The sequence below is a fragment of the Chenopodium album genome, chromosome 1 (assembly GCF_948465745.1).
Source record: "Chenopodium album chromosome 1, dcCheAlbu1.1, whole genome shotgun sequence".
NCBI classification, from domain to species: Eukaryota; Viridiplantae; Streptophyta; class Magnoliopsida; order Caryophyllales; family Amaranthaceae; genus Chenopodium; species Chenopodium album.
This window is the reverse complement of record NC_137834.1, coordinates 326,788-345,241: the sequence shown is the minus strand read 5'-3', so window position 1 is coordinate 345,241 and position 18,454 is coordinate 326,788. Positions and strand designations below refer to the sequence as shown.

Genomic DNA, 18,454 nt, shown 5'->3' with positions numbered 1-18,454 from the left:
TAGTTGAAAAGAAGATACATTTGAAAAGAAGAAGATGCTATGATTAAATTTATACTCCTAGCATATTCTTCTTTCAAATCTCACTATGCTAATGGTTAAGACTTTATTCTCTTGGTATGAAATAAGATACTTCCTCCATTACGAATTACTCGCAACAAAAGGGTACAGTATTATTTGTGAGACATAAAATATTCCTTTGTTGCGAGTAATACGTAATTGAGGGAGTATTAAGGTTATAATTCATTGAAGTTTAGTCTGATTTAATTGTCTATTTTGGCCAAATTTTAACCTTAATTGTACATTCAACGAAACTACACTTTTATCAAATTCCCACAAATGGGCTTGGCCTGTTACAGGTTCTGTTCTACAACCTCAATATAAAGAATTACAAGTCAGGCCCATCACTTGTCGGCGATCGTTGATTAAACAACTCTGCACTTTCCTGGCCCCGTTTTCGGCGGCGTAACAACGCCGCCGCCGATAATGGACTACAACAACAAGCTTGTTCTTGCTCCTATGGTTCGAGTTGTGAGTCTCCTCTGTCTCTCTCTCTCTTTTGACTTATTATTTGACGCTTTCACTCTATCCCCATAATAAGTTCCAACTTCAATTATTGGGTTTTGTTTTTTTTATCAGTTGGGTATTAGATTTTTTCATGTTTTAATGGTGGGTTGACAAGAAATTACATGGATGAATGATGATGTTGTCAGGGTACACTGCCTTTGAGGTTATTAGCTGCTGAATATGGTGCTGATATCACTTATGGGGAGGAAATTATCGACCATAAGCTTGTTAAGTGCGATCGTATCGTTAACGGTTCTTACTCTTACTCCTATTTCTTTACCTTTTGGGTGTGAATTTGTAATTCTATGGTACTATTACATGAATTGATTTATGTGTTATTGTTGCCAGATTATTTGGGCACGATTGATGTAGTTGAGAAAGGGACTCAAAATGTGGTATTTAGGACCTGCCCGGAGGAGCAAAGCCGGGTCGTGTTTCAGATGGGGACTTCTGATGCTGTTAGGGCTCTCAAGGCTGCCCAACTTGTGTATGTTTCTTTACCAATTTCAATAGTATTGTTAGATGATGTAAACCTAAATTAGAGCACTTGCAAATTGTAGTTTTAAGTATCTTAAGTTTACATTTAGATTTATCTTGCACTACTCTTGCTTTGAAATACCCATGCACAATCACTTGTATGTATCTAAGATCCTTCCTTAAGTAATGTAGTATCTCGTTCTTCAATTTATCTGATCTAAGGCTTCAAACCAATATTCTTGGTCATGGGAATTGTTGGATAATTTTAAATGTATGCACTTTGTTTGAATAGCAAGATAGAAGGGAAATGAAGGTAATAGGAGGAAAGGGAGGGGGAATGTGAAGTTCATTTTCCCTTTCAAATCTCTTCAATTTGGAGCAATGATGTTTATATAAGAGGGAAAGGAAATGGACCCCTCCCTCGCCTTCTCATTCCTTCCTCAATCTCTTATCCAAACAATAGGAACAATGATATCTATTCCCTCCCCCCCCCCCCCCCCCCCCCCCCCCATAAAAAAGAAGAAAAAAAAGTAGTGCTAGCTACATAATTGCAATCAACAAGTTATAAAAACAAAGAAATGGTTTCATAATTTCCCTTGGCTTATAAAAACAAAGAAATGGTTTGTCATGTGTGATTCTTGTGTTTAATGAACTGATTGTTGGAGGAATTTTATAAACTAGTCGAGATGTAGGTATTTTGACTGATTGTCCGAGGTGCATGAAGTCGGAAGGGCAAGTCAAGAATGCTTCAGCCATGAGTATAAGTTGGAAGCTTATAAGGACATTAGTACGCAACGGTGATGCTGTTTTGGTGATGGCCATTGCTGATAGACCTCTTCGAAATGGGATCTTAAAAAGGATCAAAATAACTTTGCTTGTAAGAGCCAGGAGCATGAAGATTCATGTGGTTCTTTTGAAATGCTTTGGTGGATGTGATAAGTACCACGAGTTATTCATGCTTGTTGTTTAATGCTTGTAATCACCATTTATATTTATCAATTACTCCATAGTGCATCTCGTCGGTTAACTCCCGGCTTTCAGGTTCCCACGTATAGATTTGGCACCTTCATCTTTTTATTTCCGTTTTGCTCAAGTTGAGTATTGCTGATTACCAAAAAACAATTGTTGCTTAATCTTAATTACAATAGTTCTAATCAAGCTGCAGAGGTGATTATATGCATTTTAATAAGAAGGGGGGGGGGGTAATCAGTAATCTTATGCTGTGATCATGTGGTTTACTGACATAGATCTTCTTCCTCCACAGTTGCAATGATGTTGCTGCTGTTGATATCAATATGGGTTGTCCCAGGTCATTTTCTATTAGTGGGGGCATGGGTGCTGCGTTGCTATCAAAGCCAGAGACTATTCACGATGTATGCCACTCTTCAAAAATAGAAGTCTTTCAGTTGTCTCTATTTTATGTGTTATATTTCAATTTATCAATAAATGTTTTTTTCCCCTTATTCCACTCACCTTGTCTTTGCTGTTCATTTATGGCTATAATACAACAATTTGATCGGCTTCTTTCCTCAATTCAGATTCTGACAACATTGAAGAGGAACCTAAATACCCCCGTAACATGTAAAATACGACTTTTGAAAACATCTCATTACACTGTGGAATTGGCCAGACAGATTGAGAAAACAGGTGTTTCTGCTCTTGCTGTCCATGGAAGGTTGTGCTTACCTCCTTTGCCTTTTTGTTTCCCCTCCTATTCGAGTATATTATACTATTTCACTTGTGATCAGCCTTCCATTTTTGCTTGCATGTTTGTGATCATTGCCTTAACACATTTAATAGGCAATTTCAGTTATTATTTTCCTATAAATTCGTTTTTCCCTTCTTTACCCTATCTATCAAATATATTACAGAAAAGTTCCAGATAGACCAAGGGATCCTGCTAAGTGGAATGAGATTGCTGATGTGGTTGCTGCATTATCAATTCCAGTAATAGCAAATGGCGATGTCTTTGATTATGAAGATATTCAGCAAATCAAAAATGCTACAGGTTCAAAAATCAAGACACTTCTGATCCTTATAATAGGAATATTTAGATTAGAATTTAACAAAGTAGGTGATATCTAATGCAATTGGAAAATGAGGTAAAGATTAGCCATTCAACTCCCAAATATAAAAAATAGATTTCTAAAAAATTGACAATTGATTTAGATGGTGTCAGATTTTGAGAAAAGAGAACAGATTTGGGTCGTGCAGCTCAATGTTGATAATTAACTATTACTTCAATAGAGTTTTCATATGTATTTGTAGCTTATCTTAGAACATGCAATCACTTATTTCAATCATCAATCTGAGAAGACCCCAAATGAAAAGATCATTGTGAAACGAAGGGAATATTTTGTTTTTATGTCTATTATCTAATGTTATGCTTAACATGGTAGGTGCCTCGTCCATTATGGTTGCAAGAGGTGCTCTTTGGAACGCATCGGTTTTCTCTCCTAAAGGAAAATTGCCATGGGAAGAGGTGAAGAAAGAGTATGTCAGGAAGGTACATATTTAAGAAGCTAAATTCGCTGGGTCTAGTCTTTATTGACTTAACATTATAAAGCTGGATGGCAAATATAAACATAGAACATAGCTGCATTAAGTTCAAATTTTTAACCTGTTTTTCAACTCCAATTATTCAAATTGGTAAGGTCTGGTTATACTCCTAATGTAGGTCAATGCGAAAATTAACGCAAAACAAACTTAGGTTTTGTTAAAGATGGAATGATGGATCATCAAAGTTAAATTTGGTGGGATAAGTTTTACTGTTGTAATTCCAAATCCAATCTCATCTACCTATACTTGAAACTTTTAGTCTGTTTAACTAAAATTTAAAGAAATTAAGCGGGACAACTTCTCGTTAGCATGTAGCCTCTTGACATCTTTCTTCACCTTTTCGAACTATTAAGTTTTAAGATATGGGTTCAAAAAAGTTATAAACCACTTCAAACTTTCTCAAGTCTATTTGATTGAACATAACTTACATACGAGACCCAGTTTAAGCACAAATTTGATTTATTCTTGCTTTATACTTTCATACTAGCTTTTAGTAGGTTAAACTTCAAACTTTTTGCACTTTTCACTTAGGTCATGTACTAACATAAACTTGCATATGTTACTAGAGCATCTTGTGGGATAATGAAGTCAAAAGCACTAAGCACACTTTGAAGGAAATGATAATGCACCATTCTTGCCTTGAACTTCCAGAAGGGAAGGCTGTGATCAAATCAGAAACCTTGGCGGATCTTGCGTAAGTTTGATTTTACATATCCATCTCTGAAATTCAAAAGTAAAGTTTATGACTTTGGCTTATTGTTGAGCTTAATTCATATACTTATTTGCTCAATTTTCAAATTTCAACTTACCTTTACCAACCTTTCCAGAAGAAGAAATTTAAAATTCTATTGTTAAGCATTGTGATCACTGGGAACCCTATCATATGATCCTGGTGGACTGATACGGTTGTCTGTTATTGATGATCTTTTAATTTGAATGTTGTTTGATGAAATAGAGAGTAGGAATATTTCCTTTATGCTGCTTGTCTGCTATTGCTGCTGTGCTGCTTTCTTTCTTTTGTCTGTTGTTGTATGAGCTGTAAGATTGCTAGTGGTAAGTCACTAGGGTTGTTAAGTAGGGCTGTCATATATAAGGTGCAAAAATCATTGTAGCAGTCATTTAGAAAATTACACAAAAAATGCTCAATGAAAAGATCCTGCTTTCATCATATTTACTGCTGCTGCTGTTCTGCTTTTGCTGAAATAAAAAATCGTGCCTTTCTGTTTCTCATCATGGTATCAGAGCTTAAGGTCAGTATATTAGCAGCATTCATATAGTAAAGTTTAAAGATTTGTTCTTTAATATTTAAAACTGTAGATCTAGGAGAAACATATAAAGGTGACATCTTTATTTCTAAAACCACTTGTATTCTTGCTGATTTAAATATGTCAACTGTAATAGAGACCTCTAGTTCTTTATACTTGCACCCATCTGATGGAAGCAACTCTATCAGCATAGAAAAACTAGAAGGGTCAAGTAATTACATATCCCGGAAAAGATCGATAGAAATCAGTCTAGGATCCAATAGAACGTATGGGTTTGTGACTGGGATTGTTGGAAGAGATCTGAATGATCGAGTAAAACTAGAAGCATGGGATACTTGCATCAATATATAAAAAATTATCATGTTTATCAGTAAGTGCTCTCGGAAACAACTTGAGTAAAGATATGATATTGCAAATGGTTCAAGGAAGTATCAGTTGAACAAAGAAATATATGAGACAAAGCAATTAGGTAAAAGTGTGACTGAGTACTACACAGAGTTGAAGATTTTGTGGGAGGAGCTGGAAAGCATGACCAGTCAGCCTCCTATTACTACCTCTAATGCAGAAATCTCTGCATTAGCATCGGGATGAGCAGCAGAAGCTGTTCCAGTTTCTAAATGGACTGGATGATAGTCACAGTCAACAAAGGAGTCATTTGCTTATGCAAACTCCTTTACCTAGTGTAGATCCAGCATGTAACACTGATCAATAGGACAATCAGAGAACAGCGTTGAAAGCTGTGAAAGAAGAAGCTGAACCCTGAGCAATGTTTAGCAAGGGAAGTAGTGAAGCTGTGACAGGTAAAGTCTCCTCCACACACTGAAAAATGCTGGTGTCTGAAGGGATTTCCAAGTGGACATCCAAAAGCTCAAAGAGACTCTAAATTGAGCAATAATAGAGGTGGTGTAGAGTAGGAAGAAGTGGAAGTACTGCTGCAAATGTGCAAACAGAAACAGGAAGTTCTAGTAGTAGCTCTTCTGCTGTGCCACTTAATGCTAAAGCAACCGGTAAAATTGTAGCCTAGTGTAGGAAAGTATGCTGGAACAAGACAAGAAGAAGAAGATGATCTTTACTTCACATATGCAGGAATGGTGAGCTGTCAATATGCAAATGCAGCAAGCACAACTTAGATCATTGATTCAGGAGCTTCGGATCATATGACTGGCAACTTCGATGTGCTTGAGAATGCTTAGCAATGTAGAAGTGAGGCAAAACTTAATTTGCCAACATCACTCACAAGGGATGTGTGAGCCTAGAGAATGGGTAAGACTACAAAAAGTTTTGTATGTGCATAACCTGTTGTCCGTGCAGAAGTGGGTGGAGAATGAGTCATGCAAAGTGGACTTCAGGAATGGTCTGTACTACCTCTAAAACGAGTCCATGAAAAATATGATAAAAAAACCTTGCTGAAATGAACAAGCATTGTGAGAAAGTGGCATTAAATGCAATCTCAACAATTAAGGATTGTAAGAAATGTGAGCAAACTTAGTACACACCTAGGATTAGGTCATGCTTTCATGACCAAGATCAGAAAAATGGAAGAGCCGAATGAGGTTGAGATAAAGTGTGAAGATGTGTGTCTGGCTAAGTTCACAAAGTTGCCCTACATATTGAGTAACTCAATAGTGAAACAAGCATTTGAGGTGATACACATAGATATCTGGGGAGCATTTAGAGTGGCACAAGGTACAATAATTGTAGATGGCTTCTCTAGAGTTACATGGGTAAAAGAGTTCAAAGAAAAATCTCAAGTATTTAGTGCTATAGAGGAATTTGTTCATATGAGCAAAGCTCAATATGGAAAGAAAGTGAAAGTCATAAGATCCACAATGCTTTGGAGTTTGATAATGAGATTTGTAAGAAGATGTTGTGGAAAATGGGAATTGTTCACCACAACAAAATGGAAGAGTTGAAAGGAAGCACAAGAATATCTTGGAGATGGAGAATTCTCATGCAATACCGGGTGACAGTGTGCAAACAACTGTGTACATAATCAAAAGGCTTCTTACACCACTCTTGAACAACAAGAGTCCCTATGAGGTACAAACTGATACTAAACCCGTTTACATCTTAGTTTTAAAAGGTGCGAGGCGCAAAAGGTCCATGGAGCCTAGGCGTAAGGCTCACGCGTGCGCCTCGCCTACAAAAGGCAACATATCCCACTTCTATTATAAATGCATAAAGGGAAGCATAATTTGACAATAATCATCGCTAACTCATTAAGACGCAAAAGTATTAGACAAGTACTTAAAGTAAGACATAATTAGCATAATTTAATTAAAAGATAGAAAGAAAAGCAAACATAGTTTAGTGAATGGTCTCCAAAGCACTAAAGAGTTTCTAAATCAACATCAAAGTATCTTCACCGTTGTCCTCCTCCCACTCCTCCTCATCATCATCATCAATCACCATTGGTGCCTTCCCTTTATTCCCTCCAAATAATGATGGAGCATCGTTTCTTACCCTATAGGAAGGCTCATTGGCCCCAATGGCTTTACTAACCGCACTCAATGTCAAAGACTCAAGACATCACCTTCAAACACAAGTTCTTCCTCCAAATTTTCATCCATTTTCCCAAGTAGCCACTCATTACTTTCATCGATATTATCCAAAAGAATGGGGTCAATGGTGTTTTGCCTCTCATATCGGTGTTGTAAAGCTCGATTATATTTGACATAGACCATGTCATATAATCGAGCTTGTGCCAAACGATTTCTTTTCTTTATGCGGAGTTATGACAAAAATAAATTTTTACTTTATTAGTCAAAGGTTATTATGAACTATAAACATTATAATATTAAGGGTGAAACTTAAAGTGTACATACATGTTGAAAAACTCCCTAATTTCTTTCACAACCGGTAGCACTACAATTGAGGTTAAGAACCTTCATGGCAAAGCTTTTGAGATTAGGACTTGAAGATCCATAAGTTGACTACCATTCCGCTATTCAAAAAAATAAAAATATAATTAGTTTGCAAGTATATTTCAAAGTTAAAAATATGTATAAGCTTTAAAGTTATAGCTTTGATCTGGTGCTTTGGCTTTTCTTTGTCTAATTGCTATTAAATGGCCAAAGAGTTTGAAAGTATTTTTGAATGCATCTAACTCCATCATAATCTTATCTTGAGTTTCCACATCCGGAACCAACCTTCCAATACAATTATACAATCCCGTCTCAATTTTTTCACAACAAACATCATCGGGTTGATCATAGAAAATTACCGGATTAAGGTAATATCCTGGTGCATGCAAAGCTCGATGAAGTTGGCAATTCCACCTTTCATGAATGCTCTTAAAAGCTTCCCTAAATTCTCTATATGCAAAACTCTTTTGGATATCCTCCTTAGCCCTATCCATGGCTTCATATATGTAGCCCATAGGTGGCTTTTTCTCTCCATCAATAATTCTAAGAACTTTAGCAAGAGGTCCCGTCAACGCAATGGCGTGCATTACATTCCTTCAAAAGGTGTCTTACATAAAGTAGTTTGGTACTCTCTTTCCTATCGCTTGCTTTGACCGCTTTGAATCATTTCATTCTTGTGTAGTGACCATCTTCCTCAAATCATTCTTATGTTTATGATATTAAGCAAGTGTAATGAATGAAGTAGCAAATCTTCTGACGGCAGGCCTATGCAAATTCCTTTGATTGGTGAATCTCCTCATCATGTTCACAAGAGGTATGTGGTTATATATTTAACCATTCATGAGCGTGCACTTCTTTAAAGCATTCTTTACTCTTGGAATTTTTCCAATATCCTCCAACATAGAATCCAAACAAAGTGCCACACATGGAGTCTAATAAAGATGCTTTCTTTTGGCCTCAAGTAATTTTCCTAAAATATTTCATAACAAAAGAATAGATAGAAGTTGTTCTTAAGATTAAGGAATTAAAAATCAAATACAAAAAGTAAAGGAGTTGAATCAAATTTCTTACCCGCCGCTACATAATTAGATGCATTGTCTTTTACTACTTGAATCACATTTTGCTCTCCAATTTCCTCACCCATGTCATCAAGCAACTTAAACAACAAAGTTGCATCTTTCACAATTTCGGAAACATTTATGAATTTTATGAAACACGGATCCCCTTAGAGAGTTAACAAGAAAGTTTATAATATCTTTTTGAGGAGTAGAATCACGCCAACCATCGGATAAAATTAAGCATTCTTTGGCTGCCCACTCTTTCTTATGTTCCTCCATTAGCTAGTAGTAGTTTGGACTTCCTTCTTAAGAAGAGGAACTCTTAGCTCATGCATAGTTGCATACTAGGTGGCTTGAAACCAGATCCATATCGTCCAATTAATTCAATCAATACTTTGAAGCTATCATAAGTAGCCGCATAAAATGGAATTCCGACATCAAAGAACCACCTTGCAAGATCCATACAAGCTTTCTCCCTTAATTGTTTATAACAAGCTCCAAAAACTCCTTGATCCTCCTTTCTTTCTTGCCATGGAAAATAAACTCGGTCGTTTTGTTATGTAACGCCCGCTTTGTAACGGGTTTTAGACTTGTTGATCCGAAAAAAGCCGTTATATAACGCCGAACTGAAATTCACACCCAAATCGCCGAGTTGGCCGTCACGTAACGGTAGAGCGCCGTTCTGAAACCGTTAGATTCGCGACTAATCGTTTTGTGCATGCTGATAGTGTCGCCATTGCTATGGAGAAGTACAAAAGAAGAAAGGAAGTACAAAAGAAATCTGAAAGTCAAAAGAGTAGTGCTTTCCAGCTGTATTCCCCCTTACTGGTTTTGTTTTTTAAAAAAAACCCTTTTACTGTTATGATAGCTGTGTACCATTATTTTTTTTACCCCTTTATTTATTTCTCCTTTGTGGCCAGCTTTCATCTTTTTTACCCCTCCCATCCCTGAGTTACGTATTAAGTAGTCATCTTTACCCTTCTTTTGTTTTTTAACCAAAAAAATATATTAATAAGAAACAAATTAATACTACGTACGTGTTATTGTCATAGTTTTAGCATAATATGGTATAAATGATAAGCCAACGAGTAAAGATGTTAAAATTTTACTTATGTGAATTATCTTTTAAAAATCACACCGCGAAATCCGCAATCCGTTATATTTCACCGTTACAAGTCGTTTCCGCGACAACGCGACCTTTACCAAAAACGCAACCGCGACCTAATTTTTTTTCCATGTTTCTTGCAATACATCCTTAGGAGTAGAAGTAACAAACATATGCATAGGGCCTTTTTGTCTTGGATTTTTAGGAGGGTTTCTATTTTTTTTTTTTACCTTAACTACCACTCTTTGAACCCCCCTTTGTGTTCATTATCTCACAATCAATTTCTTCGACCTCTTCCTCATCATCAACTACATTAAAATAATCAAACTGTGGATTCATTTGAGTAGTTGATTTAGCTTTTGCCTTTTTAAGCATAAAAGATTTTATTTCCTCCCTTACATGCTCGTGACAATCTGGACACTTAGTTGTATTTTTAAATCCTCCAACTAAGTGATGTTTTAGTCGATAAATCCCTCCCTTAGTTACTTTAGCACAAAAGTTACATTGCCAATTATTTTTATTATTAGGATTCACCTTTCCATATTTTCTTCCCAGAGGGTCGGACAATCTCGTGGATGGTGTGCTTGATCCGATATTATCTATATGTATTAACAAGCTGAAAATAGTAACATATATCAATTTCAAGCACATATCAAGTAACTTAAATTGTCTAAAATAAGTTAGAGAGGAAGACAGATTTTATACATATGTATATATATATGTAAAACCAATTTTTTTAGAAAACAAAGAGGCAGATAACAACAGTTGAAAAAAAATACTCCCTCCGTATTTTTTTAAGTGTTACAGTTTGACCGGCGCATAGTTTTAGGCAATTTAATTGACTTAAATAAAATAAGAGGTAAGTGGGATAGTTGGTGTATTAAAAAATTGTAAAAGAGAGATAGTGGGGTTAATAATTTATTGAAAAGTAATGAATGTGAGAGGAAAGATATAATTAAAAAAAAGTAATAGTGGGTTTGGGTGGGGACCTTGAGAGGAGAAAGATATAATATTTTATTATAGCTTTTTGCCAAAAAAGGAAGTGTAACACTTATTAAAACACGACCGGCTTTGGTAAGTGTAACATTTATTAAAACACGGAGGGAGTAACCAAATGAAAGAGTGAAATAGAAAAGGAAATTGTCTTTAAAAAAGGAAAAGAAAAAAGGCAAAAAGGAAAAAAAAGAAGAAAACATACCTCTCATTGGCGAACGAGTGTCGAACACGGACACTTATCCAAGTGTTTGATCTGGCAAGTTCCAAAACTTTAAGACATGGGGACTCTGTCCGATATTTGAACACGGGTACAGGGACACGTAGTGTGTCACTTAAATTTATATAAATAAATTATATATTACAAAAGCTTTAAATTTTTCATTATGTCTACCCCTATTTTTTTTTTTTTTTTATTATAATTCTTTTCTCCGTAAATTCTCCTAATAAATAGCAATCTTCTTCTCTCCATATTCTTTATATTAATGGTGAATTTCGAATAAGATATGTTTTTCTTTCATGTTTCTTCTATTTTTCTCCTATCTTAATTGAAGTGTCTGAGTGAACAATGAAGGATCGGACACGTGTCCCGTGTCCGTGTTTGTGTTCGTGAAGTGTCGCGTGAGGCACTTCACGATTTGGCCGTGTCCGATTAACATAGACTGCAGGGACTCAAGGATGTGAGGGCTTCTCTGACTTCTCTCTCCTTAATTTAGGGTTTGTAATTTTGGGATCTTTTGAAATTTCTCTCTCCTAAATTGTTTAAAGTTTTCTACTTTTCATTGTAAGAGGTTGTGCCTTAGAGGCACGCTTTTTAAAACTAAGGTTTACAGTCACATGAAAGTATACAAATTAAGCTTAAGAGGTTTACCATGTGTGTTCTTAGGGTATCCTTTAAATTTGGTTGAAAACAAAATCTTTGTGAGAAGAGATGTAAAAATCATGAATCCATTTGTCCTCACAAATTGTTCCATCCCCATAGTGAAACTCATTCTGAAATTATAGACAATACTAGCATTTGTATTGATAAAAGAGGGATAGAAGATAGTGAGAGAATTGAGGCCTCCCAAGCCTAATCGAGTGTGGATGGCTTAAATACGGAGCCCTCGATTACGTAGTGCCGCGGCGATAGGTGGTAGACAAGTCCTAGCCTAGGATGCATCGAAGTCACGCACTATGTAGCTCCTAAGCAGGACCCTTAGTTTGTTTGCTCTTAGAGGCGGCAAAACCGTTGCAACCCCAGTAACTTACAACGATAACCCTAGTAACGGCAAGCGAAACGGGAACAACCAGCTTTAAAATTGTGCGGCTTCATTCTGGGAGGCGTCCTCTACAGCGTACCGAGCCTAAGTCCCCTAGAAAGGGGCTGCCAAAGAAGGTGAAAGGCGCTGTCGCCGAGTTAGGATGGTTTAGAATGCAGCCCCAAGTGGGTGGAGAATTTCGTCCAAGGCTAAATACTGGCGAAAGATCGATAACGAACAAGTACCGCGAGGAAAAGATGGACAGTACTTTGAAAAGAGAGTCAAAGAGTGCTTGAAATTGTGTGAGAGGGAAGCGGATGGGGGCCGACTATGCGTCCCGATCGGATGTGGAACGACCAGTCCGCTCATAGACTAAGGATGCGGACCAACGCGGATTGATAGGGCGGCTAAACCCAAGTTTTCCGGGAGCATCGCCCCTAATTCCACTACTTAGCATTTTTTAGCATATAAGAAGTACCGCTAACCTTGTTTTCCAAAATATAGAGCGTATAAGAAACACCATTTTTTTATATAAGATTATTATATTCTCAAAGACATCACTATTATCAAGTCCATCATATTATGACATCACCTCATTTATAAATATAATTACTTAATTGACATCACTATACTTATATGCCAACATTAAATTCATATGGCATCATTATTGTCAAGTCACATCACTTCAATATACTTTTATGACATCATTATATTCTTATGACATCATTATTGTCAAGTCATATCACTTCAATACACTTTTATGACATCATTAAATTTCACAATTTCATGAATTTCAAAATGGAAACATTATCATTCTTGGTACTTTACAGAAATCTTTATAGGTGTGTTATGGTTTCAAACCCGCTTATATGACCCCGGAAGTCCCCCCACGCATTCACTTTTTTTTTTAAAAAAATGTCAAAAACTGACGCGAAATCGTGTAATATAACCTTCAATTTTGGACAATTTTTCACTTTTTAAGACCGGAAACAAAAATTGTCGAGATGCTTCAAATAAACCCTAATACACCCTGGAAGTCCATTTGGGTGGGTAAAACCATCTAATATGCCTTCAAACTGTCAATTTACCCGTTTACAACTTACACCGATTTCATAAACTCGAGGCTACCATGGACATTTATGACAAAATATAATGATCATATATGGTTCCAAACGACATTATATGACCCTGGATGTATCTCGTGGTATCTCGAGACTTTTTGACACCGGGTCCCGAAACCTCCGAAAGTAGCCAAAAAGCGTGTATTATAGCCTTCAATTTTGCCAATTTTTGACACTTTTTTACTCGGAAACAAAAAATGTCGAGAAGCTACCTATAGACCCTAATACCCTTCGGGAGTCTAATTGGGTTGGTGGAACCGTCCAATTTGCCTTTATGTATCCAATTTACCTGTTTCCGTACACGCCTCTTTTATTGGCTATAAGCTTCCACGGGGCCTTTGGTAGACGACTTATGGTCGTATATGGGTCCAAACAACATCATATGACCTCGAGATGCATCCTGTACAATCCTGTGAATTTCTGACATCGGGTCCCGACACCTCTTAAATTGCTCCGATTTCATGTATTATAGCCTTCAAATTTTTCTTCCATACATCATTTTTTCATTAGGTAAGATTATACATCCAAGTACTTCCATGGGTTCCTGAAGGGCCTTGGGAGTCGTGGAAAATGCTTAGAACCATCTCATCCATCCTTAGTTATCATGTCTTGAGGCAATGCAGCATACCATCAAACGGCAAAACTAGTTGTTTGTATGCCTTGTCCTTGATTGCACATGTGTTGTGCACATGCGACACGCCCCCTTGCATGATCCCATAGCCCGTGGCTTTGTGACTTGTCTCAATCCACTACTTAGCATTTTTTAGCATATAAGAAGCACCACTAACCTTGTTTACCAGAATATAGGGCATATAAGAAACGCCAGAATTGGGTGGGTGGAACCGTCCAATTTGCCTTTAAGCATCCAATTTACCTATTTTTGTACGCGCCTCTTCTATTGGCTATAAGCTTCCACGGGGCCTTTAGTAGCCGACTAATGGTTGTATATGGGTCCAAACAACATCATATGACCTCGAAATGCATCCCGTACAATCCCGTGAATTTCTGACACCGAGTCCTGGCACCTCTTAAATTGCTCTGATTTCATGTATTATAGCCTTCAAATTTTGTTTTCATAAATCACTTTTTCACCGAGCAAGATTATGCATCCAAGTATTTCCATGGGTTCCCAAAGGGCCTTGAGAATCATGGATAATGCTTAGAACCATCTCATCCATCCTTAAATAGCAAGTCTTAAGGCAACAACAACATACCCTCAAACAACAAAACTAGTTGTTTGTATGCCTTGTCCTTCGGTGCACATGTCTTGTGCACATGCCACACGCGCCCTTGCATGATCCCATAGCCCAACACTTTGGATTTGTGACTTGTTTCAATCCACTACTTAACATTTTTTTAGCATATAAAAAGCAACGCTAACCTCGTTTTCTAAAATATAGGGCATATAAGAAACGCCATTTTCCTTAAATGAGATTATTATACTCTTAAGACATCGCTATTATCAAGTCCTCTCATATTATCACATCACATCTTTATAAATATGATTACTTAATATGACATCAATATACTTATAAGCCATTATTATATTCATGTAACATCATTATTGTCAAGTCACATCACTTCAATACACTTTATGACATCATTATATTTCAAAATTTCATGAATTTCAAAATAGAAACATATTCATTCTTGTACTTCACAGACATGTTTATAGGTGTGTTACAGTTTCAAATATGACCCCAGGAGTCACCCCACGTATTCGGGTTATTTTTTGAAAAAATTTCAAAAACTTACCCGAAATCGTGTATTATAGCCTTCAATTTTGGACAATTTTTCACTTTTTTAGCCCCGGAAACATTAATTGGCGAGATGCTTCCCATGGACCCTAATACACCCCAGAAGTCCATTTGGTCGGGTAAAACCATCTAATTTGCCTTCAAACTATCAATTTACCCGTTTAGAACTTACACACATTTTATAAACGCGAGGCTACCACGAAATTTATGACTATATATAATGATCATATAATGTTGAATTATGATCATTATATGACCGATTAAGTAGCCTTGAATTTTGCCAATTTTCGACTCTTTTTTACTCGGAAACAAAAATTGTTGAGAAGCTACTTATTGACCCTAATACCCTCCGGGAGTTCAATTGGGTGAGTGAAACCGTCCAATTTGCCTTTAAGCATCCAATTTACCCGTTTCCATACACGCCTCTTCTGTTAGCTATATGCTTCCACGGGGCCTTTAGTAGCCGACTTATGGTCGTATATAGGTCTAAACAACATCATATGACCTCGGGATTCAGCCTCTACAATCTTATGAATTTCAAACACCGGGTCCCGACACCTCTTAAATTGCTCCGATTTCGTGTCTTATAGCCTTCAAAATTTTCATCCATACATCATTTTTTCACTAGGCAAGATTATACATCCTGGTACTTCTATTGGTTCCCGAAGGGTGTTGGGAGTCATGGAAAATTCTTAGACCTATCTCTTCTGTCCTTAATTAGCATGTCTTGAGGCAATGATGGCATACCATCAAACGACATAACTAGTTGTTTGTATGCCTTGACCTTGATTGCACATGTCTTGTGCACATGCCACCCGCTTCCTTCCACGATCCCATAGCCCAACACTTTGGATTTGTGACTTGTCTCAATCCACTACTTAGCATTTTTTAGCATATAAGAATAACCGCTAACCTCGTTTTCCAAAATATAGGGCAACTAACAAATGTCATTTTCCTTATATGAGATTATTATACTCTTAAGACATCGCTATTGTCTAGTCTTGTCATATTATCAAATCATTATAAGAATGATTACTTAATATGACATCATTATACTTATACGCCATTATTATATTCATATGACTTCATTATTGTCAAGTCACATCACTTCAATACACTTTTATGACATCATTATATTTCATGAATTTCAAAATAGAAACATAATCATTCTTGGTACTTTACAGACATCTTTATCGGTGTGTTACGGTTTCAAAGCACCTTATATGACCCTTGGAGTCACCCCATGCATTCAGGTTATTTTTTGAAAAAATGTCAAAAACTGACCCAAAATCTTGTATTAAAGTCTTCAATTTTGGACAAATTTTCACATTTTAAGACTCGGAAACAAATATTGCCAAGATGCTTCCCATGGACCCTAATACACCCCAGAAGTCCATTTAGGTGGGTAAAACCATCCAATATGCCTTTAAACTATCAATTTACCTGTTTATAACTTCACCAATTTCATAAACTCGAGGCTACTACAAACATTTATGACAACATATAATGATCATATATGGTTCCAAACGACATTATATGACCCTTGGATGTATCTCTTGGTAGTTCGAGACCTTTCGACCCCGGGTCCAGAACCCTTCAAAATTAGTCAAAAAGCGTGTATTATGCCTTAATCTTGCCAATTTTCGACTCGTTTTTACTCGGAAACAAAAATTGTAGAGAAGCTACCTATAGACCCTAATACCCTCCGGGAGTCCTATTGGGTAGGTGGAACCGTCTAATTTGCCTTTAAGTATCCAATTCACCCGTTTCCGTACACGCCTCTTCTATTGGCTATAAGCTTCCACGGGGCCTTTAGTAGCCGACTTATGGTAGTTTTTGGGTCCAAACAACTTCATATAAACTCGGGATGCATCTCATACAATCTCGTGAATTTCTGACACAGGTCCCGCCACCTCTTAAATTGCTCCGATTTCATGTATTATAGCCTTCAAATTTTTCTTTCATACATCATTTTTTCACCGAGCAAGATTATGCAACCAAGTACTTCCATGGGTTCCTAAAGGGCCTCGAGAGTCATGGTAATGCATAAATCCATCTCATCCATCCTTAATCATCTTGTCTTAAGGCAACGACGGCATACGCTCAAACGACAAAACTAGTTGTTTGTATGTCTTGTCCTTCGGTGCACATGTCTTGTGCACATGCCACACGCGCCCTTGCACCATCCCATAGCCCATGGCTTTGTGACTTGTCTCAATCCACTCCTTAGCATATTTTACCATATAAGAAGCACCGTTAACATCGTTTTCCAAAATATAGGGCATATCAGAACCGTCATTTTCCTTATATGAGATTATTATACTCTTAGACATCGCTATTGTCAAGTTCTGTCATATTATCACATCACATCATTATAAATATGATTACTTAATATGACATCATTATACTTATACGACATCATTATTTTTATATGACATCATTATTGTCAAGTCACATCACTTCAATACACTTTTATGACATATTATATTTCATGAATTTCAAAATAGAAACATAATCATTCTTGGTACTTTATAGACATCTTTATAGGTGTGTTACGGTTTTAAAGAACCTTATATGACCCCGGGAGTCACCCCACGCATTCTAGTTATTTTTGAAAAAATGTCAAAAACTAACCCGAAATCGTGTATTATAGCCTTTAATTTTTGACAATTTTTCACTTTTTTAGACTCGGAAATAAAAATTTCCAAGATACTTCCCATTGACCCTAATATACCCCGGTAGTCCATTTAGGTGGGTAAAACCATCCAATTTGCCTTCATCAATTTACATGTTTAGAACTTACACCAATTTCATAAACTCGAGGCTACCACGGACATTTATGACAACATATAATGATCATATATGGTTCAAACGACATTATATGACCCTTGGATGTATCTCTTGGTATTTAGAGACCTTTCGACACCGGGTCGAGAAACCTTTAAAATTAGCCATGAATTTTGCCAATTTTCGACTCTCTTTTACTCGGAAACAAAAATTGTCGAGAAGCTACCTATAGACCCTAATACCATCCGGGAGTCCAATTGGGTGGGTGTAACCGTCCAATTTGCATTTAAGCATCCAATTTACCCGTTTTCGTAGACGCCTCTTCTATTGGCTATAAGCTTCCACGGGGCCTTTAGTAGCCGACTTATGGTCGTATATGGGTCCAAAGTCCAAACATCATCATATGACCTCGGGATGCATCCCCTACAATCCCGTGAATTTCTAACACCGGGTCCCCAAACCTCTTAAATTGCTCCGATTTCGTGTATTATAGTCTTCAAATTTTTCTTCCATACATCATTTTTTCTCTAGGCAAGATTATACATCCAAGTACTTCCATGGGTTCCCGAAGGGCCTTGGGAGTCATGGAAAATGCCTAGAACCATCTCATCCATAATTAATTATCATGTCTTAGACGCAATGACAGCATACCATCAAACAACA

At 36.8% G+C, this 18,454-nt stretch overlaps 1 protein-coding gene across 3 annotated transcripts in view; it reads left to right on the top strand.

Moving 5' to 3' along the window:
• The first annotated feature begins 364 nt into the window (after nt 1-364).
• Nucleotides 365-18,454, top strand: part of LOC145638915 (uncharacterized) — a 36,175-nt gene continuing 18,085 nt past the window's right edge. For 2 of the 3 annotated variants that reach the window (XR_014114741.1, XM_081689992.1), the window contains exons 1-8: nt 365-528; nt 711-816; nt 913-1,051; nt 2,306-2,414; nt 2,580-2,716; nt 2,913-3,049; nt 3,441-3,547; nt 4,167-4,294. Coding sequence is in view for 2 of the 3 variants with exons in the window: in XM_081689992.1 (XP_081546118.1) it covers nt 484-528; nt 711-816; nt 913-1,051; nt 2,306-2,414; nt 2,580-2,716; nt 2,913-3,049; nt 3,441-3,547; nt 4,167-4,294 (908 nt within the window). In the remaining variant the exon portion in view is untranslated. The remainder of the gene's footprint in view (nt 529-710; nt 817-912; nt 1,052-2,305; nt 2,415-2,579; nt 2,717-2,912; nt 3,050-3,440; nt 3,548-4,166; nt 4,295-18,454) is intronic. The other variant, XM_081689979.1, reaches the window with a different exon arrangement.